The sequence below is a fragment of the Plecotus auritus genome (assembly GCF_963455305.1).
Source record: "Plecotus auritus genome assembly, chromosome: 3".
In the NCBI taxonomy this organism is placed as follows: domain Eukaryota; kingdom Metazoa; phylum Chordata; class Mammalia; order Chiroptera; family Vespertilionidae; genus Plecotus; species Plecotus auritus.
In genome coordinates this window covers 177,444,253-177,465,948 of record NC_137772.1, presented here as the reverse complement: position 1 = coordinate 177,465,948, position 21,696 = coordinate 177,444,253, and the positions used below count along the sequence as shown (strand labels likewise).

Genomic DNA, 21,696 nt, shown 5'->3' with positions numbered 1-21,696 from the left:
CCACTGACCACTGGTTGGCGGCCTCTGCTCTAGACAGTCCCTGGGTCATCCTGGGGTAATCCACAGCTAACAGGGAGAGGCCCCTCCTAAGGAAGTTCATTGAGGACAGACAACAGAAGGGGTCCTCCATAGGAGGCAGGGGCAGAGAGCATGGGTGACAGCTAACATCACTCTACCACCCTGTGCCACCTCCCACCTTGGAGTTAATATCTAGAAATCTTTCAAGGGCAAAATCCCTATTTTTCCTTCCCAAGACCAGGCTCAAAGAGATCTAGCCCATGTATGTATGTTTCAGGGGGTGGAATGAAGGAGTAAAACACACCAGCCAAATCCCTGCTGGGCAGCATGACAGCTGTGAGAGGGGCTGTCCCAACCCAGGGCCCAGAGGCATGAGGCTCATGCTGCACTCTTCCTACACTCACATACCCCTTCTCAGTACCTTCAGACAGGTTTGGAAACACTAGCTTCTGCAGAAACAGCTCTGCATATCATTTCTCCTCCAAAGAGATACAGACTCCTCTATTCTGTAGGATTGGGACAGGAGCAGAGGGCCAGTTAACATTCCCTGATCAAAAAGAGTTGAAGAGGTTGGCATGGGCCTGCAAGATTGGCCAAGGACTTATGAGCAACCAGCTCACCACACCAGGTCCTGAGAAAGCAGGACATAAAAGCCATTTTTTGCAGCCCACATTCCCAGGGAACAAATCTCAACTGCCTCCTCCATAATCCTCTAGAGATTATGTCCATCCTGAGAGGAGGGGAGGCAAACCAGGCTAAGACAGCACTAGGCCTCGCTGGGGTCACTTTGCCAGGCAGGGGTAGTTTAAAGTTGACCAGCAAGGCCAGACTGCCCCCAGCCCCACCTCCTTCTTGCACCAGCCACCCCCTTCATCACACTAGTCAGTTTCCACACACTCTCCCCTGTCCACAGTCAAATAAGGCCTGGTGAAGGATCTAGGATTCCTTGAGTCTCCCAGAGACTGCTCTGAGTACCCCGATGGGCAAGAACAACCTTAAAGTCCAACCTGGCAGTAAGTCTGACGGCAGTGGCACCCTACCCACCCTCCCAAGTTATTCTGTTCCCAAGGCCCACAAGGAACCCTGACGGAGGAGCAGTAGCTGATGAGGATTGGTGCTGGCATCAGGGCCTGGGTCCTACTTTAGTAGAGCTCCCCCAACACAAAAATAAACAGGCAGAGAGGCGATCTGGCCAGGTTTCTAAAACTCCCGTGGTTCCCTGAACCCCCCGTCTTTAACGAGGCACACCCCAAGACACCAGGCCTCAGTTCTGCCCCAGCTACTGGCTCAGGTTCCCTTGACAGACCCTGCCAAAAGAACCCTCCTCAGCCCTGGCACCCCTTTCTCCAACCTAAAGGCCAGCTCCGGCCAAGACAGTCCATCTGGCTGTGCCCCCAGTCCAACCCTTTCTGGGCCTTGGCCGGACGGACTTCACTCACCTCTTCACAGGGCGATCCAGAAATCCTCATCCGAGAACATGGCCAGAGCCCGGGCCGCTCCCCGACCTCCAACCGCCAGAGCGATCACAGCCGCCCCCCGCACGGGGGGGCTTAGGGTGGCCAAGAACGGTAAATCCAGGTCGGAGTGGCCACCCTCCCCTCCAAAAAAAGCAAGAAGCCAAAGACGGGTTCTGTGCTTCAGGTTCCAGCAGTTTAGGTTTCCATGGACAGCCCGAGGGCGGCGAATCCCGAGCGGACACAAAGAGAGCACCGGTGGCTTTGATCTCGGGAGCGCAGGCTCCGCATCCGCGTCGTCTGGCGGCCTCTCAGTCCTCGGGCCGGGCCAGCGCCCCGGCCGCCGGCGCCGGGCTCGGGCAGGACGTCGAGGCTCTCCAGATGGAACGTCGAGGCGCCTCCCCAGCGGCCCGGAAGGAACGCCGCGCCGCCCCGCGCCGGCCCGGATGGAACGGGAGACCCTCGCGGGAGCGCCGAGCCCCTCTCCCCGCCCGGGCCGGCGCCCCGGGGCCGCGCGAGCTACGGCGACGCGGAGACGGCGGGGCCGCGGGGCTGAACCTGACACACACCCAGCGACCCCGAGCGCTCGCCCTCGGCGGCTTCGAGCCCCCCACCTTCTGCTCCCCCCGGGGAAGGGAGGAGGGTAGGTGGGCGAGGAAGAGGAAGGGGCGGGCGGTGCGAGCCCTCTGCCCGCTCTCCACCGGCCGCTCCAGGCCCTGCGCTCGCCTCCCTTCCCCTCTGGCCTCCGGAGCTGCCCCGCCCCCGGTCTGGCCGGCTCTGATCGGCGACACTCCCTCGACCCCCGGCTGGCTGTGGTCGCGGGGGGCCTAGAGGTGTATGGCCCAACCCCGGCTCCCGGCGCCGGGGGGTCAGGAAACTGAGCGGAAAGTGGGGAACGAGGCAGCCATTTGCAACCGGAGAGGAAAGTAGTGCAGCGCGGCGCCGCTCCGCCTCCCCCCCTCCGCCTCCTGTTCGGCCGGTAGGGTGGTTCCTGCGATGGGGCTATTTCCTGGCCCAAGATCTCGGTAGCGGTCGTGGAGATTCTGGAAGCCTCCGGTGCAAGACCTGGGGGGGGCCCTTTTGCCTGGGGAACCCCACTCGAGAAGGGGAGAAAGGAGAAGATTGGCCCTATTTTGTGTTGGAGCGGAGCAGCGGAGGGATACGGCCCTCTCGGAGGAAAGGCTGTGACTCTGCAGTTCTACGCACACGCTGCGGGATTCCTCCGCCACGCGTTAACCCCGACGGCGCCGGGCGGCCGCCGGGTAGACACGTGGGAATGAAGCCCCCCTCCTCTTCGCCCGGGCCCTGGAACTGCCTCCTTCACTGCCGGGTTCGGGAAACTAGGACTTCTGTCACTTTCTAATTCCGTTCCCTTGGAGTTCTAGGTCCCCGAAACTCCAACTGCCCCCTTGAATTAACCAGAAGCAATCTTTCCTGGGAGGGGGGATAGAAAAAGAGCCAGGAGATTGGCCGCTGCTCTGCATCTTGGGAACTGGAGTCCGCAAATGGAGAAAGTGAGGCACGGCGCCTGGCGCTGCAAAGGGTGGCTTCTTGCCACGTTCGGGGACCGAAGGAAAGCGGAACGAGTCGTTGCTTCTGACTCTCAAAACCCCTCGTGAGGAAAATAGACTGTCAGTAACCCCCCCATTACCACACACACCTCCCCCATCAAAACATAAATGTAGTTCCCTTCCTTTCCCGGGTGTCCCGACCCGCAGTTTTTTCGGATCTTCAGGGCCTGTGTCCCCTTTTTTTAGTAAACTAGAGGGGCTGTACCTTGGATCCTGGCTGCTACCTGGCTGGAGTACTGTTTGCAGATCCCAAACACTCTGTTTGCAGACCACCTCCCTTCTACACCTCCCCCATAAGTCTGGATGAGGAATGGAATGCCTTTTCTGTCTTAGCTGTACCCAAGGGATGGTCAGGAGGAGACAAATTCATTATGTACTAGATAGTTTATACATTCTTAGTTATGCATTACGTGGATTATGTCTGTATTACAGATGAAGAGACTGAGGGTAAAATTGTCCAACAAACCACATCTAGTGGGAAATAGAGCCATGAGTAAACAATGGCCATGTTTTTCCTAGCATTGAGGAAATATATTAAGGAAGATGTGTAGAAAGAGGCAGGCAAATCAGGTGCAGGGCCAATTCTGTGGGAAAGGGTTTACAGTGCTATCCAATAGAACTTTCTGCAATGATGGAAATGCACTGTAACTACACTATCTAATATGCACTATAGGTACACTAATTTAACTTGGCCACATGTAGCTATTGAGCACTTTGAAATGTAGATGGTTCAACTGAGGAACTTTTTAATACTAAATTAAACTTAAAAAGCCATGTGTGACTTGTGGCTTCCATATTGGAGAGTGCAGGAGATCTAAATCCCTACTGGCCAGAGTCATAGAAGGGATCAGGACTAAGAGTGTCCTGTGCTAGCCACACACTAACATCTGTGCCCTGCACTGCCCATGCAGGTCTATTTCAGCAAAAAATTCCAGCAGTAATCCCACAACCATCTCAGCTATAGTGGAATATATAAATCGAGACAAAAGCTGGAAAATGGAAGGACCCCCCCCCCCTCCCTACTCTCTGCACCCAAAAGCAGGGAGGTAGACTCCACCAGAAAGACCTCCAATAACAAAATAGCTACCATTTCTTAAAGGCTTATTATATATGAGAAGCTGTGCTAAGCATTTCATGTATCACCTCAGTTTAATTCTCACCTCAACCCTATGAAGGTTTGACTATACTTATGAGAATTTGAGGCTCAAAGAGGTTAAGCAAGATTACACAACTAAGTGGAAGAGTAATTATTCCAACCCAGCCACTCACCACTATTCTTTACTATTATCCAGCCCTGAAGTTGACGGATACACTTCTAGAAACCGTCAGGCAAAAGTCTATACCAAACCTCATGGAAATGGCAGCAGGAAGGCAGGTACCTGTAATGAGTGTTCCAGGTGAGATGTGCAAAAGGACCTAATTTAATGTAAGGAGAGAGGGCGATGACAACCCTAAAGAGATTCCTAAGCCACTAAGATTGCTCTTTGCAGTATGCTTCTTCCAGCAGCCCTTATTTCTTTTTAGATTCTGGATCAGAGATGCAAAAGCAGTTGTCAGGGCTTCTGAAAACCAGCATGACAAACTATTATCCCCAACTATAAATCCAACTAGTCTGGAGCCAAGCACTAGCAAGATCACAGCTAAAAATCACACCTAGATTTTGTCCATCCTCCCCAACTAAGAATACCTCAGTCTTCCCCAGTTGGCAGAAGTTTATGCCCTCCTGTAGATACCATTTAGGTAACTCCTTGGAGGAGATATTCAGCCAATTAAGCCCTAGGACTGGTGCGAAGTGGGAGGTAGGCACAGAAACTATACATATACAGGACCAAACCTTCCTAGCTGAAATATATCCATCCTCCTACTGAGGTGGTGGACCAATAAGGACAGAAGCAATAGCCTTGACGCCTAAAAAAGAGAGCATAACTCCAAAGATGTGAAAGGCATCAAAAGGTCACCAAAGGTATGAAAATAGTAAAGAAAATCTGTTTTAATGAAAGGCACTGTAGACATGGGGATACAGGAGGATGGATACACACCAGAGGCATTATTTCTTACTTTACTCAATTCTCTTAGAAATACCAAATCTTCACAAAAGTTTAGTCCCTGCCTCTATACTCATTCTCGATTCTTACATCATTAGGAATGAGGGGCTTCCTTCCTCTTCCCCAAATCCTACCTTCTCTCTGAGTTCCAGCAAATGCCAAGGCCCAGGAGAGAAGCTAGGTCCGTTGTGGCAGCTGGCCACTAGAGGGTAGTGTTTCTGTAGTTAAGGGGCTCTTGAGAGCCTACAAACTTGGATGGGTGTGGCAGCCAAAAGGTACCTGTAAAGGAAGTCTTTGGGTAATGATCCTGAATGAGCGAGAAGTAAGGAATAGGAACAAGGTAGGAGGAAAGAAATTAGCCCTGAATCCTCACCAAAGACCAGTCATCAATCCTTGGAAAATGAGATATTGGCGCTGTGTTCTCCAATATACAGAGAAGTCAACTACAAAAAGATTTCTCAGTTTATTTGCATATATACATTGTCACCCCAAGGAGCTAGCTCCACTTCTAGAGTCCCTAACTCCCTTCACCCAGTCAATATCCAAAACCTACATAGGAGACTGGGTCCTGAATACCCAGGACTCATATCGCAACCCCGCAGGTTATAAGAATTCATTTAGCAAAAACAGAGGCCAGTGCCCATTAGACATCCTTGCCCCTTTGTAAACATTGACAACCAGGCCACTGGAGCCTGGGGAAAATGTGCAAACGTGAGGGTACCATACTGTGTGCCCAGAGGGCCAGGACACAACTGGCAACCATACCCGTGACATCCTGAGGACCTGCCCCCCCTGTGGCCTGGCAAGTGCCAGGGGAAGAATCCAGGCAGCTACCCCATGCTTGAGGGTTCACATGAGACTGCAGCGGCGCTCTTGCCCATAGGAATTCTCCACACGGGCAATCTCTTGGATGACTTTGGTGAAGATGCCTTGAGTCAGCTGCACAGGATAGAGATCCAGGGCAAAAAAAGTTAGTTCATTGCCAATAGTACCACCCAGCTCTGAGGTGAATACCCCACTCTCCACCATCCCCACCACCAAGCACTTCCATAAGAAAAAATACCGCCACCCCCACCATCTTCCTAATTTTCAGACCCAGCACCTGATTCTCTCGAGCAGATGATTCCATGAATGTCGCACCCCATGACTCTGCCAACTTCTTCCCTTCAATTGCCTGGACCTCCCTGGAAGCAAATTTGGGGCATGAAGATGGAAGATAGCAATGTCCCCATGTTCTCCACAAAATCTTTTCTTTTTTAAATTAAAAAATATATATATATAGAGGGAGACAGAAACATCAATGATGAGAGAGAATCATTGATTGGCTGCCTCCTGCACACCCCGTATTGGGGATCAAGCCCGTAAACTGGGTATGTGCCCTTGACTGGAATTGAACCTGGGACCCTTCAGTCTGCAGGCTAACACTCTATCCACTGAGCCAAACCAGCCAGGGCTCTTTTTTTTTTTTAATCCTCACCTGAGGATATTTTTTTCATTGACTTTTTTTATTTTTTTTAAAATATATTTTATTGATATTTTACAGAGAGGAAGGGAGGAAGAAAACCAAGATGGCGGCATAGGTAAACACCTAAACTGCTGCCTAGCACAACAATTTCAAAACTACAACTAAAAGACAAAACGGACACCATCCAGAACCACAGGAAAGCAGGCTGAGTGAAAATTCTACAACTAGAAGGAAGGAGAAAAGCTCACAGAGAATTGGAGGTACGGCAAAGGGGCTTTGTGCGCGCAGAGAGGAAGGGCGGCTGAGAGCCTGGCTGACTTTCTCTGGCGGAAGGGGGAAGGAAGCCTCCGACCGCACTGAACCCCAGTTCTGACTGCACTGAACCCCAGTTCCAGGCGAGCCCCTGGGGACCCACGCTCTTGTGGGGGGAGTCTGGACTCTCGGGCGGAGACTCGGGAGCCAGGGAAGGCGGAGGACTGAAAGTGCGCACGCGCGTACGCGCTGGTGCGCACAAAGACTGCGGGGGTTGCCACAGGCTTTCCCTAGTGGAGGGGAGTCAGAGGATTCTGACTGCACTGAGCCCCAGTTCTGACTGCAGTGAACCCCAGTTCCAGGCGAGCCCCTGGGGACCCACGCTCTTGTGGGGGGAGTCTGGACTCTCGGGCGGAGACTCGTGAGCCGGGGAAGGCGGAGGACTGAAAGCGCGCCCACGCAGGTGCGCACAAGGGCTGCGGAGGTTGCCGCGGGCTTTCCCTGGTGGAGGGGAGTCAGAGGCTCCTGACGGCACTGTGCCCCAGTTCTGACTGCAGTGAACCCCGGTTCCAGGCGAGCCCCTGGGGACCCACGCTCTTGTGGGGGGAGTCTAGACTCTCAGGCGGAGACTCGAGCTGGGGAAGGCGGAGGACTGAAAGCGCACGTGCGCACAGGGGCGGGGCTGACAGGAAGCCAAGACTGAGGCTCCACCCCATCCAAGCTGAGCACAGAGGCTATTGCAGTTTGGCAAGTCTAATCCTATAGGGCTGTCTCCAGCACCGGGCTTCTCCCAGCATAGACACAGCTGATCCTTACAGCCAACTGACCCGGAGGTCAATTCTTCCCAGTGATACCAACAACAATAAAGACTTAATTACAACAAGGCTGTACACACAGTCCACAAAGGGGTGCACCAAGAGTGTCCACCTCAGGTTAACTGGGGAAGCAGACCCACTGGGCCATATTGGAAACCTAGCACAAATATCTACCTTACCAACTCAGGGAATCAGTGAAAATGCGGGGTCAAAGAATCAGATCACAAACGAAAGAAATGGAGGAAAACAAACGACTGGATATAGAATTCAAAACCACGGTTATAAGACTTTTTAAGAATATCCTAGAAAAGGCCAATAAATATAACGAGACCCTCGAAGATATGAAAAAGGACCAACTAGAAATTAAACATACACTGACTGAAATAAAAAATATTATACAGAGACCCAGAAACAGAATAGAGGAACACAAGAATCAAGTCAAAGAAGTGAAATACAAAGAAGCAAAAAACACTCAACCGAAAAAGCAAAAAAAAAAATCCAAAAAGTTGAAGATAATGTAAGAAGACTCTGGGACAACTTCAAGCGTACCAACATCAGAATTATGGGGGTGCCAGAAGAAGAGAGAGAGCAAGATACTGAAAACCTATTTGAAGAAATAATGACCGAAAACTTCCCCCACCTGGTGAAAGAAATAGACTTACAAGTCCAGGAAGCCCACAGAACCCCAAACAAAAGGAATCCAAAGAGGACCACACCAAGACACATCATAATTAAAATGCCAAGAGCAAAAGACAAAGAGAGAATATTAAAAGCAGCAAGAGAAAAACAGTTAATTACCTACAAGGGAGCACCCATATGACTGTCAGCTGACTTCTCAACAGAAACTATGCAGGCCAGACGGGAGTGGCAAGAAATTTTCAATGTGATGAATAGCAAGAACCTACAACCAAGATTACTCTACCCAGCAAAGCTATCATTCAGAATTGAAGGGCAGATAAAGAGCTTCACAGATAAGAAAAAGCTGAAGGAGTTCATCACCACCAAACCAGTATTATATGAAATGCTGAAAGGTATTCTTAAAGAAGAGGAAGAAGAAAAAAGTAAAGAGAAAAATTATAAACAACAAATACATATCTATCAACAAGTGAACCTAAAAATCAAGTGAATTAAAAACCTGAGGAGCAGAATAATCTGGTGAATATAATAGAATCAGGGGCATAGAAAGGGAGTGGACTGATAATTCTCAGGGGGAAAGGGGTATGGGGGGTTCATGAAGAGAATGGACAAAAATCATACACCTTTGGATGAGGACAGTGGGGGGGAGGTAAGGGCAGAAGGTGGGGTGGGAAAGGGGTGGAGGGGAACTATGGGGGGGAAAAGGAGAAATAATTGTAATAATCTGAATAAAGATTTATTTTAAAAAAAAAAAAAGAGAGGAAGGGAGAGGGATAGAGAGCTAGAAACATCGATGAGAGAGAGACATCGATCAGCTGCCTCCTGCACACCCCCAACTGGGGATGTGCCCGCAACCAAGGTACATGCCCTTGACCGGAATCGAACCCGGGACCCTTCAGTCCACAGCCCGACGCTCTATCCGCTGAGCCAAACCGGTTTCGGCTTTTCATTGACTTTTAGAGAGAGTGGAAGAGCGGGAGGAAGCGGGAGGGGAGCAAAGAGAGAAAGAAACTGATGAGAGACACATGAGGCACATCGATTGGTGGCCTCCTGCACCTGCCCTGACTGGGCAGGGATCGAACCAAGGTATGTGCCTTTCACTGAGAATCGAACCCACAACCCTTGGGACCGAGGGCCGATGCTCTAATAACTCGGCAATACTGGCCAGGACTGCAAAATCTTTATAAAATCCAGATTTCTTCTAACCCATCCCACTTCCAATATTTAGAAGGAGGGTTGGGGAAGGAAAAAATATAAGTAAAACAAAGAAGCCTGGAACTAAGGCTTGAAATATGAAATTATAGCTTTTGCAACAGAAGAGTTATATCTTAACCTTCAAGTTAGAAACAAAAAGAGGTGAAATGACTTGGTTCAAGTCAGTGGCAGAGCCAAGACCAGAGCCTGATTGATTTCTAGCCCAGCTTACTTTCCTTCATCTTGAGCTGCAGAGATTACCATACCTGTCTGGAGATAGATCTGCCTTGTTCCCCACTAGCACCACCGGCAGCCTGTGCGGAAACAATAGTTACTACAGGATCCCCTCCAACCACCCATGGAACCCAACCTCCTTCACATCAGGGCTGGACAACTCCCCATCAGACCAGACAGGATCTAGTCCCAGCCTCCTCTCTAACTTAAACCAGAATTCCCTTCTGCTCTCTCCTTGCAGTATCCACATTATGTCTCTATTCGCTAGGTCCACTTACCGAGTTTTCCCATGGCCTTCATGTAGCTTTTGATACAGATTCTCAATGACGTGGAAGCTTTAAACACAAGAAATGGAGCTATCAGACTGCGGAATCTCAGAGGGAAGGCAGGGTAGGTGGGTGGGTGGGAAGAGATCAACCAAAGAACTTGTATGCATATATGTATAACCCATGGACACAGACAATAGGGTGGTGAAGGCCTGGGGTAGGGGGTTGGAGGTGGGCTAGACAGGTCAATGGGGGTAAAGGGGGGACATATCTAGTACTTTCAATAATAAGAATTAAAAAAAAAAAAAAAAAGCCATAACCCTCAGATCCTCAAAAGTCCCCTACTCCCAACCTTGGTCACTTACCTATGCAGAGAGGTGACAGAATACACAAGCACATAACCATGGACCCCAATGATGAATGAATAGGGCAGAATGCTGTACTCATCCTGGTAAGAAAAAGAAATATCAATACCTAGATCCATAATACTCAGATGACAAAGGTTGGTAGACTGTATCCTGGTACCCGCCCTGGCGGACTCCCTATTCCAGTCACTTTTATTCAACAAGTATTTATTGAGTAGCTCCAATGAGTGCTACACACTACCAGATGCTAAAACGCTTTTCTTTTAATACTAATTTATAAATGAACCACAGAGGCTACCCGATTTCATCTCTCAGGACTGAACTACCACATTTAGATACCCTACCCCAAACTAGTACCTGCCCTGCTGTGTCCACCAGGTGTAGGTGAAACTCGTCTTTGCCAAGAGTCACTATCTTGCTGTAAGCTGTAAAGAAAAGAAAACTTGACTGTGAGGTGCTTTATAGGGCTAGTGATGTGTACCCCGATACATTTTTAACCCCGGGGGGAGACACAGATGGACTAGGTCCAGGGAGCTCTCCAGGAAACTGGAGAGAAAATGTTAAGATTCTTATTGTCTACATCTGCACCATTCTGGACTCAGTATCTTGCAAAATCCACACTCTGGCTCCACTCATAGAAAGGACTGCTAGAGAAGAGATTAGATTTAATGCCTAGTCAAATAATATGATTAAATTATTCCTTGGCATCAGGATAATCCCATATTATGGAGTTGGGTGGGGCACCCAAGCCCTCCCTGACCGCCCAACCCCCAGGGAGAAGTTCACTCACTATTATCCACTGTAGGATCATAGCCTTCCAAGAACTCGCCCTCCACAAATTGATGTGCCAAAGATGTCTTCCCTGTAGAAAGCAGTGGTAGTATCCAATTAGCTACCCATATTCACACCCTCTGTCCTTTTGGGCTGTAGCCCAAGAGTAAAGGGGACCCCAAATTAGCACCCTAGTCTGTGAATGCCCCATGCAATACTTTGCCTTAGCCTACCCTCAACCCTCTTTTCGCCCTGGGTCTCTGCACCTAGGCCACCGGATGCATTCAGTAGCCCCGCAGGAAGCCTTTCCCGCCTCCTTTCCCCACCCCACCCCTGGGAATTTCCGAGATTCCCTAGGATCAAGTCTGCCCCGCACCCGGACACCTGCAACTTACCCAACACAGACCACGCCCTGTCATCAAATGCTGACCCCATCCCTACCCCCAAGACTAAAGCTGGAGACCACCCCGGTATTCCTATAGCCAAGTCCACATTAACCCTTATATATTCCGCTTCCTGCAGCCCTCCACACACTATCACCACCCCAGGCTTTCCTCCAATATCCTTTCATTCCTCGCTCTACATCTCCATTCTAACGATGCCACCATTCCTCCCTAGTCGCGTTCCCGCGGCAGCGCGCCTCCTCTGGCCACAAAGCAGCGGTGCGTCCATGCTCTCCCCAGGGCGGAGACTCACCTACAGAGCGGTACCCGAGGATGACCACCTTCCTATAGCGGACTAGCGGCATGGCAGGGGTCGGCCCCGAAGGGCTTGCAGAACTGCGGGCTGGGAAAGCCCTAGGAAGAGGAGGTCACAGTGTAGACAGATGCAGCAACTGGCACAGAAAAGCTCTCTCGAAGGTGCAAGGGGCAAGCTAGAGAGAAACCAAAACAAGCGCCGCGCCCGGAGCTCGCCACGTGATCACAACACAGCAAGACTAAAGCGAGGGAGAGGCGCGCGGAGAGAACTACTGTGCCGCGTCGCGTCGGGCTCCGCCCCCCAGACCGCTCTCCATTGGTCTATTAGAAAAGATTAGGGTGGGGCCACCAGCAGGAGGAAAGGGTGGGCCTCACGTGTAGCTGGAGAACCAGGAGCTGCGCGTGCGCAGACTAGAGCCGGTTCATTCATAAAGAAACAGACAAGAACCCAGGGTCCTAGAGGTGTTTGCGTATTTGCGACTTAGCAAAAGTGGCTGCAAAGAATCATGAATAAAACACATCCATTGTGGCTGGTCTGGAATTTCTGATCAAAAGATTCTAGGACTTCCTTTTGCAAGATATCTGGGGTCCTTGAATAGGAAAAAAAGGCCAAAGTTCTAATATATTCCCTCTGCTTCCCCCAGCCTTCTGCCCCAGACTTTTTTTTTAAAAATATATCTTATTGATTTTTTACAGAGAGGAAGGGAGAGGGATAGAGTTAGAAACATCGATTAGAGAGAAACATCGATCAGCTGCCTCCTGCACACCCCCCACCGGGGATGTGCCCACAACCAAGGTACATGCCCTTGACAGGAATCCAACCTGGGACCCCTCAGTCCGCAGGCCGAAGCTCTATCCACTGAGCCAAACCGGCCAGGGCTGCCCCAGACTTTTATTGTCAAGTTTCCACTGTCTTCCAGGATCTAACTTCGGAACTGCCATTATTCTTGGGAGAACTGTTAGAATTTATGGCCAGGTCATTCGAGGTTTCGTTGTCACTATCATAATCAACATTTATTTATTCAACAAATAGTTATTAAGCATATACTATATGTTCCAGGCAGTGCTCTAGCTTTGGGGATAGAGTGATGAATATGACAAACAAGGTTTCTGTGCTCACGAAACATAAAACCTAGTTGGGCCTAGTTGGGTCCCAGCCGGTTTGGCTCAGTGGATAGAGCATCGACCTACGGACTGAAGGGTCCTGGGTTCCATCCCAGTCAAGGGCACATGCCCTGGTTGGGCTTGGCCCCCAGTTGGAGGCAGCCAATCAATGATTCTCTCTCATCATTGATATTTCTATCTCTCCCTTTCCCTTCCTCTCTGAAATCCATAAAAATATATAAAAATAAAATAAAATGTTATGTATTTAAAAAACCTAGTTAGGAAGAGACAAACATATAAACAAGGAAACATTAAGTAGTATTAAGTGCTGTAAAAGGTAGTGTAATAAGAAACAACCATTTTAGACCAGTGATACTTTTTAAAATATATTTTTATTGATTTCAGAGAGGAAGGGAGGAGAGAGATAGAAACATCAATGATGAGAGAGAATCACTGATCAGCTGCCTCCTGCACACTCAACACTGGGGATTGAGCCCACTACCCGGGAATGTAACCTGACCCAGGGAATTGAACCGTGACCTCCTGGTTCATAGGTCAATGCTCAACTACTGAGCCATGCCAGCCTGGCAAGCTAGTGATACCTCTGCTCAAAGGAAGCCTTGTTTAAACTCAGGTCTGAATGACAATAAGGAGCTTGCTAGCACAAGATTTCCACAGAAGAGTCCATCACTGTTCTGCCTGCCACTAAAATAGGGATAATTTTTTTCTCTTTTAAAAATATGTTTTTATTGGCTCTCCCTCCAGGGAGCATGCCCATGCCTTTTCCTTCCCTCTCTACTTCCCTTTCTCTTCCCCTTCCTCCAATTCCCCCTCCTAGGCACCATTAGCTTCCTCACTCCCAAGCTACAAGGGCCCTTCCTTTGCCTCTAGAACTTGTTTCCTAAGCCTATTTCTTCTAGGAATTACTTTTTCTATCTCTGTAATTTACAAAATAAATGTTCTCTTACAGTTTGGGTCTTGCTCTGAATTCTTTCCTAGCCAGAACCCATGTACCAAGGTTGTTGAACTCAGGTTTGGTCTGACCCCACCTGTCAAGCACATGGTGCCATTCCCACTGCCTACAACATATTTGGTGCTGCATGACTCGGATTGTTTCATCACTGGCTCTGTGAAGCACATTTATGGGAACTCCAGGTGTGACCCAAAGGAATCAGCACAAAAGATCTGAGCACCAATGTCACCTCCTTGGAGAGGCCTTGCCTGACCACCTTATTAAATAGCAGTTCTCAGTCCAAGAGTTGCATGGATGAAAATTCTGCTACATGAGATATCTGATATTTTACTGCTTAAGTTTTCTTCTAGGATTTTTATGGCTTCACGACTTACATTTAAGTTTTTTATCCATTTTGAGTTTATTCTTCTGTATGGTGTAAGTTGATGGTCTAGTTTCATCTTCTGCATGAGATAACACCTCACACCTGTCAGAATGGCTATCATCAATAAATCAACAGACAAGTGCTAGTGAGGATATGGAGAAAAGGGAACACTAGTTCACTGCTGGTGGGAATGCAGACTGGTGCAGCCACTATGGAAAACAGTATGTAGTTTCCTCAAAAAATTAAAAATGAACTGCCATCCAGCCGGCATGGCTCAGTGGCTGAGCGTCAACCTGTGAACCAGGAGGTCACGGTTCAATACCGGTCAGGGTACATGCCAGGGTTGTGGGCTCGATCCTCAGTAGGGGGTGTGCAGGGGGCAGTCGATTGATGATTCTTGCTTATCACTGATGTTTCTCTCTCTCTCCTCTCCCTCTCTGAAATCAATAAAAATATTATTTTTCAAAAATGGAACTGCTGTTTGACCCAGTGATCCCACTTCTGGGAATATATCCTAAAAACTCCGAAACACCAATTGGAAAGAATATATGCACCCCTATGTTCATAGCAGTGCTATTTACAATAGCTAAGATTTGGGAACATCCCAAGTGCCCATCAGTAGATGAATAAATAAAAAACTGTGGTACATTTACACAATGGAATATCATGCAGCTGTAAAAAAAAAAAAAAAAAAGAGCCCTAACTGGTTTGGCTCAGTGGATAGAGCGTCGGCCTGTGAACTGAAAGGTCCCGGGTTCGATTCCAGTCAAGGGCATGTACCTTGGTTGCGGGCACATCCCCAGTAGCAGGTGTGCAGGAGGCAGCTGATCGATGTTTCTCTCTCATCTATGTTTCTAACTCTATCTCTCTCCCTTCCTTTCTGTAAAAAATCAATAAAATATATTTAAAAAAAAAAAAGAAGAAGAAGAAGAATCTCTTACTCTTTGAGACAGCATGGGTATATCTGCAGACTATTATGCTAAGTGAAATAAGCCAATCACAGAAAAACAAAGACAAATATTACATGATCTCACTTATTTGTGGGAGTTAATGAACAAAATGAATTGACCAACAAAATAAGACCTGAGGCATGGAAGCATGGAACAGACTGACATATTGGGGGGTGGGGAACAAGAAGAGATAAACCAAAAAACATGTATTTATATGCATAGCCCATGGACACAGACAATAATGTGGTAAAGGCCTGGGGGGTAGGGGCTGGGTGGAGGGGAATAAAGGAGGGGAAAATGGGGGGCATCTGTAATACTGTCCACAATAAAAAATATTTTAATATGTTTTTATTGATTTCAGAGAGAGGAAGGGAGAGGTAGAAAGAGATAGAAACACTACTGATGAGAAAGAATCATTGATAGGCTGCCTCCTGTACACCCTCTACTTGGGATCGAGCCTGCAATCCAGGCATGTGCCCTGACTGGGAATCGAACCATGACCTCCTGGTTCATGGGTCAATGCTCAACCACTGAGTCATACCAGCAGGGAATACTTTTTTTTTTCAATTCCAGGAGAGAGAGAAGGGGAGGGGAGGGGAGGGGAGGGAAAGGGAAGGAAAAGGAGGGGAGGGGAGGGGAAGGGAGGGGAGAGGAGGGGAAGGGAGGGGAGGGAGGGGAAGGGAGGGGAGGGGAGGGGAGGGAGGGGAGGGAGGGGAGGGGAGGGGAGGGGAGGGGAGGGGAGAGAAGACCAGCTAACCTAAAGCAGGTGAAGCCTAAGAGGATGGCAGGGACCGGGCCATATAAAGGAGTTTGGGCTAATTATAGTACCTAGAAAGCTGTTGATGATGCTTAAGTTGGGGCAAGACATAATCTGAATTTTGTTTCTAAAAATCTCTCTCACTGTGGTGAATGCTTTGGGGTTTGAGGGGGATAGGAGCAAGTGGAGAAGCAAGGAGATCAGCTACAGACTCTTACTTATAGTCCAGGTGAAAGGTGAGGGTGGCTTGCCTAGAATGGTAGAAATGAATAAAGTAAGAATTTCAGATATGTTCTGAGGCTGAGGTCAAGATGACTTGCTAAAGAACTGGATACAGCCCTAGCTGGTTTGGCTCAGTGGAGAGAGTGTCGGCCTGCGGACTCAAGAGCCCCAGGTTCGATTCTGGTCAGGGGCATGTACCTTGGTTGCGGGCACATCCCCAGTGGGAGGTGTGCAGGAGGCAGCTGATGGATGTCTCTCTCTCATCGATGTTTCTAACACTCTATCTCTCTCCCTTCCTCTCTGTAAAAAATAAATCAATAAAATATATTAAAAAAAAAAAAAAGAATTGGATACAGGAGGTGAGGAAAAGAAAACACCTATATTTACAGAGAGTTTTACATTGTGCCAGGTGCATTTCATTGTTATCTCCTTTAATATTCACAAAAGCCCTATGGTTGATAATTGGTATTATTCATTCATTCATTCATCAAAAAATACTTATCAAACAACCATCATGTCCCAGACACCCTTCTAAGTGCTGAAAAGAGCAGGGAACAACACAGATAAGGTCTTTGCTCACAAGAAGCAAGTATTCTTTTGGGAGAAGACCAACAATCTACAAGTAAGCAATAAGTAAGTTATAATAAAAAAGTTATAGCCCTGGCTGGTGTAGTTCAGTAGTTTGGGCATCATCCTGGTTTGATTCCTGGTCAGGGCATATGCCTGGGTTTTGGGCTTGATCCCCAGTAGGGGGCATGTAGGAGGCAGCCAGTGGATGTTTCACTCTCACATCAATGTTTCTCCCTCTCCCTCTCTCTTCCCCTCTCTCTTTTTTTTTTTTTTAAATATATTTTATTGATATTTCACAGAGAGGAAGAGAGAGGGATAGAGAGCTAGAAACATCGATGAGAGAGAAACATGGATCAGCTGCCTCCTGCACACCTCCCACTGGGGATGTGCCCGCAACCAAGGTACATGCCCTTGACCGGAATCGAACCCGGGACTTTTCAGTTCGCAGGCCGACGCTCTATCCACTGAGCCAAACCGGTTTCGGCTTCCCCTCTCTCTAAAAGTCAATAAAAAATCCTTTTTTTTAAAGTGTAACTGTAATGAGAAAAAAACACAAGACATTAATGGGCTAGTGAGTAACTTGGGGTGTGATATTCTTTTTTTATGTGATATCCTAGAACTTTTGAGAAGGTGACATTTGTACCTGAGACTTGAATGATGGGTAGCTATTATCTTACAGATGTGGAAACTAATATCACTACCAACCTCATTCAAAACCAATTATCCAAACTAAAATTGCTGATTTGCAAGGAACTTCTTTTACCCAGTAGAAAAAGTATTTGGGTCCCTTTCTGAGGCCACATTAAGAAATGGCTCTTTGAAACAGCTTTCATAGATCTGGACTTTTCAAAGCATTAGATGGTTCCATAGTTTCGCAAAGCCTGTCCTCCAGTATAATTCAGCTCCTAAATACCCACTTCACAGGGTTTTCCAGAAGAAAGAACTTCTGTGTGCTACCTGTATGGCTAAGTCTCAGACTGAGTCTTAAGCACTGTAAGATAGAAGAACTGGATTCAATTAAATTCCATAAAAATTTATTCATCTCCACCCTGGCTAGTGTGGCTAGTCCGTTAGTGCATCAGCCTGCATACCAGAGGGTCTCAGGTTCAGTTCCCATCAAGGGCATATACCTGGGTTGCAGGTTTGATCCCTGGCCCCTTTTGGGGGTGGTACAGGAGGCAACCAATTGATGTATCTCTCTCACATTTCTCTCTCTCTCTCTCTCTCTCCCTTCCATCCTTTCTAAAAATCAATGAAAAAAGTATCCTCTGGTGAGGATTAAAAAAACAAAAAAAATTTTTTTTAAATATATTTTATTGATTTTTTTTACAGAGAGATAGAGAGTTAGAAACATCGATCAGCTGCCTCTTACACACCTCCTACTGGGGATGTGCCTGCAACCCAGGTACAAGCCCTTGACCGGAATCGAACCTGGGACCCTTGAGTCCGCAGGCCGATGCTCTATCCACCGAGCCAAACCGGTTTTGGCCAAAAATTTTTATTCATCTCCTACTTTGTTCCAGGCACTCTGACTATGTGTTGCATACTTGGGATGTAAAGATAAGTAAAGGATGCCTTTTATACTGTTTGTTTTTCTACTTTTTTCCACCCAAATTTGTGTCCAAGAGGCAGACCTTACTCCCTGAATCACAGTGGGATTCAGACTAAGGGGAGCACTCACAGAAGATTAAATGGAGAGAGGACAGTGTCTGTGTTCCCCACTGAAGGTCACAGCACCTCTGAATGCACCCCCCCCACACACACACACACAGCTCTTTTGTTGTTTCTAGTAACTCCCTCTCCTCACTCCTCAAGCCTACCATGGTAACAGCCTCTTTGATACTCATCCTGGGAAACTGTTCTACCCCTTGTGGTTTCCCTACACCCCGCCCACATCTTTGTAAATAGTCTCTTTATTAAATCATCCTCAAATTCTCTTGTTTTTTACTCAGGAAGAAAGCAAAAGGGCTAAAACAAAAGATATATATATATATATATATATATATATATATATATATACCCTTTGCCCTATACCTCTGCCCTAACCAGGTAGCTCAGTTGGTTAGAGCCTTGTGGTTGCAGGTTCCATACCCTGTCAGGGCATATACAAGAGTCAACCAACGAATGCATAAATGGGTGGAGTGGCAGATTGATGTTTCTCTCTATAAAATCAACAACTAAAAATTAAAAATAATAAAATAAGAATTTTTTAAAAATTGTATCATGTGCTCATCTCTAGCTGCAAAGGAGCCTGGAAATTTTATCATTTTATTTTCTACCCTCTATAGTTAAAGGAAGGGGGGGAAGGAAATTAGAAATAAATGTTTAGTGAACTACTCTACAATCTCAAGACCAAGATATTTATTTATTAAAAATCAATCACCTGAAAAAGTAATGCCTAAATGGTTACTTTTTAAAGATCATAGATATATAAAGATCACCAATATAGGATCAAATAAAGGAAGCAAATTATCCTAACATTAGGTAAATGGGCTTGGAAGAAAATTTCTAGTGACAGCATCATATATTGCTATGTCTCAAACAACTGAGACAAAATAAGATGAAATGCTCCCAGAAAACTATTTTAAGTAACTCTATGAAAAGTGAAAACATTTTTACTATTTTTACATCAAAATTATGGGTTCCATTGTACAGGTCTTCAGGTCCTCTTGGTTTTCCACAGCTTTGGTGGAGAAACAGTTATGGGTTCACCTCCCTGTTGATGTATCAGTTATCAATTGTTGTATAACGAAGTATATAAAAACTTGGTGGTTTAAAACAACAACAATGTATTATTTCTCATGATTTTGTGGGTTGAATTAGCAATTCTGTTTTCTCCTGAACTCACTGATATGGCTACTAGAGGCCACAGACCCTGTTGGGTGGCCCTCTCCTTCAACTACAGCTACAGTTACAGCTCCATCTTGGTTCCTGTCACTCTACCTTCCCTTGCTCCTTCAGAGTTAGGAGCTATCACCTCTAGTTGCTCCCCACTGATGCCAGACTTAGAATGCTTTACCATTCTTGTAGATACTCCTTCACCCTGGCCACACCTTTATGAATAGACCTTTCTTTATATTCTCCTCAATTTCCCATTTGGGTGTGCAAACCGTTTCCTCCAAGGACTATGAAATGATACATTTCTGAATGTTATTGTAGGGAAAATTATCAAATAAAAAATTAAAAGACAAAATTGTATTGTCCCATGTCACAGTAAAGTAGCTAGAAGCATAGTGAAAGAAAACATGCTTCAAAAAAGAAAATTAAATACAAGAAAAGAAAAGAAAGTTGATTGATTCTGTCTGAAAGGATCAGAGATGCAATTGAACTGGGCCTTAAAGCTTGAGAAGACCCTAAGGGAAAAGACAAAATGCTAAGGGAAGAGTGAAAACAGTGTGTCTGGAAATGCCAAGAGGACCCAGTACCTGGGACACTGTGTGTGGGGGCTGTGTGAAAATTAAAGCTGGAAATTAGTCTGGGATCGGATCAGGGATGGCTTTTAATGCCAGCTTTAAGAATGTAACCTTTACTCAGTATCTCAGAGTTCTCAAAATACACCACTAGTGGTATAAAATGTAACTTAGGTAATATACAAACTTTTAAAAAAATGTACTTTTTAAAAAACAACATGTTTTGTTTTTTAATATATTTTATTGATTTTTCACAGAGAGGAAGGGAGAAGGATAGAGAGTCAGAAACATCAATGAGAGAGAAACATCGATCAGCCGCCTCCTGCACACCTCCCACTGGGGATGTGCCCGCAACCAAGGTACATGCCCTTGACCAGAATCGGACCTGGGACCTTTCAGTCCACAGGCCGACGCTCTATCCACTGAGCCAAACTGGTTAGGGCAAAAAACAACATGTTTTTATTGATTTTTAGAGAGAGAGGAAGGGAGAGGGAGAGAGAGAGAGAAACATCAATGAGAGAGAAACATCATCGAGTGGCTGCTTACTGCACGCCACCCACTAGGGATCGAGCCCACAACCTGGGCATGTGCCATGACTGGGAATCGAACTGGTAACCTCTTGATTCATGAGTTGATGCTCAACCACTAAGCCACACTGGCCGGGCATTATGTACTTTTATTTTTACTTTTTTTAAACATATTTTATTGATTTTTTACAGAGAGGAAGGGAGAGGATAGAGAGTTAGAAATATCGGTGAGAGAGAAACATCGATCAGCTGCCTCCTGCACACCTCCTACTGGGGATGTGCCCGCAACCAAGGCATTATGTACTTTTAATGTATGATAGGAAAAACAGAAGCTATAATGCCAAAACTATGAGTTCATAAATATTCTTACTTAGAAGAGGCTAAAGTTGGTAGTAAGAAACATCAGTTGAACTAGAGAAAAATATAAAATAATTTTATGGGTGGAAAGGGACCATGGACATAATCATGGAAAAACAAAGTTTGGGAAACACTGCAATAAGCAATGGAACCTTTGCTGTTTCCTTGGTGGAGGGTTTTGGGGGAGGGCTGTACCATGAGGAGAGCTGTGCTTTGTAAGGATCACACTGGTAGCCTTGTGGATAAGGATGTGCAGCGAGAGGTTGGGGCTGGAGGCAGCAAGCCCTAAATGAAGCCAATATCCATGAGGAGAAAGATGAGGGCCTGGACCAGGGTAATAACAGAGAGGATGGTGAGGATTTATATGAAGGGCATTCCAGACAGAAGTTATGAAATTGATGACCTGATTAAAGGGGATAAAGTAAGGAAAGATGGCAGGATCGTTTACAGAATTAGAGGATATGGGAAGAAGAACAGGAATTTTTCAGTGGGGGCATGGGGTAAGAATTGAATTAATGCATTTATTTTTGACACATGGACTTCGGGCACTTCTCAGATGTTCACATGTCAATGGGCCAATAAAGGATATGTGTTTCTAGGCACAGCACAGAAACATAACCAGGATACACATACAGGCATCTTCTTGCATATTCAATATGTCTGCTTCTCCCCTTACTC

The 21,696-nt window shown here is 46.8% G+C and overlaps 2 protein-coding genes across 10 annotated transcripts in view; both read right to left on the bottom strand.

Moving 5' to 3' along the window:
- The window catches only part of KMT2D (lysine methyltransferase 2D), a 40,006-nt gene extending 37,529 nt beyond the window's left edge, over positions 1-2,477 (bottom strand). For all 8 annotated transcript variants that reach the window (XM_080662958.1, XM_080662962.1, XM_080662963.1 and 5 more), the window contains exon 1: positions 1,458-2,477. The gene's annotated coding sequence lies outside the window, so the exon portion shown is untranslated. The remainder of the gene's footprint in view (positions 1-1,457) is intronic.
- A 3,052-nt stretch (positions 2,478-5,529) lies between these two features.
- Positions 5,530-12,025, bottom strand: RHEBL1 (RHEB like 1). 2 transcript variants are annotated; one of them, XM_080661155.1, is made up of 8 exons: positions 11,783-12,025; positions 11,106-11,177; positions 10,673-10,740; positions 10,316-10,398; positions 9,963-10,019; positions 9,717-9,764; positions 6,191-6,272; positions 5,530-6,027 (listed from the first exon to the last, which is right to left on the bottom strand). In XM_080661155.1, the coding sequence occupies exons 1-8, from the start codon at positions 11,832-11,834 to the stop codon at positions 5,938-5,940; spliced, it is 552 nt and encodes a 183-aa protein (XP_080517281.1). In that variant the 5' UTR covers positions 11,835-12,025; the 3' UTR covers positions 5,530-5,937. The 2 variants fall into 2 exon arrangements, with proteins under 2 accessions (XP_080517281.1, XP_080517282.1); XM_080661156.1 differs by lacking the exon at positions 11,783-12,025 and adding an exon at positions 11,482-11,712.
- Between the last annotated feature and the right edge of the window lie 9,671 nt (positions 12,026-21,696).

Bases quoted from the DNA above. Each gene is read 5' to 3' on its own strand.
- RHEBL1 (XM_080661155.1), bottom strand. From the start codon at position 11,834: ATGCCGCTAGTCCGCTATAGGAAGGTGGTCATCCTCGGGTACCGCTCT. The intron at 10,741-11,105 runs GTGAGTGAACTT...TTTTCTTTACAG, and splicing joins TGATCCTACAGTGGATAATA to CTTACAGCAAGATAGTGACT. The intron at 10,399-10,672 runs GTACTAGTTTGG...TTTTCTTACCAG, and splicing joins TGGTGGACACAGCAGGGCAG to GATGAGTACAGCATTCTGCC.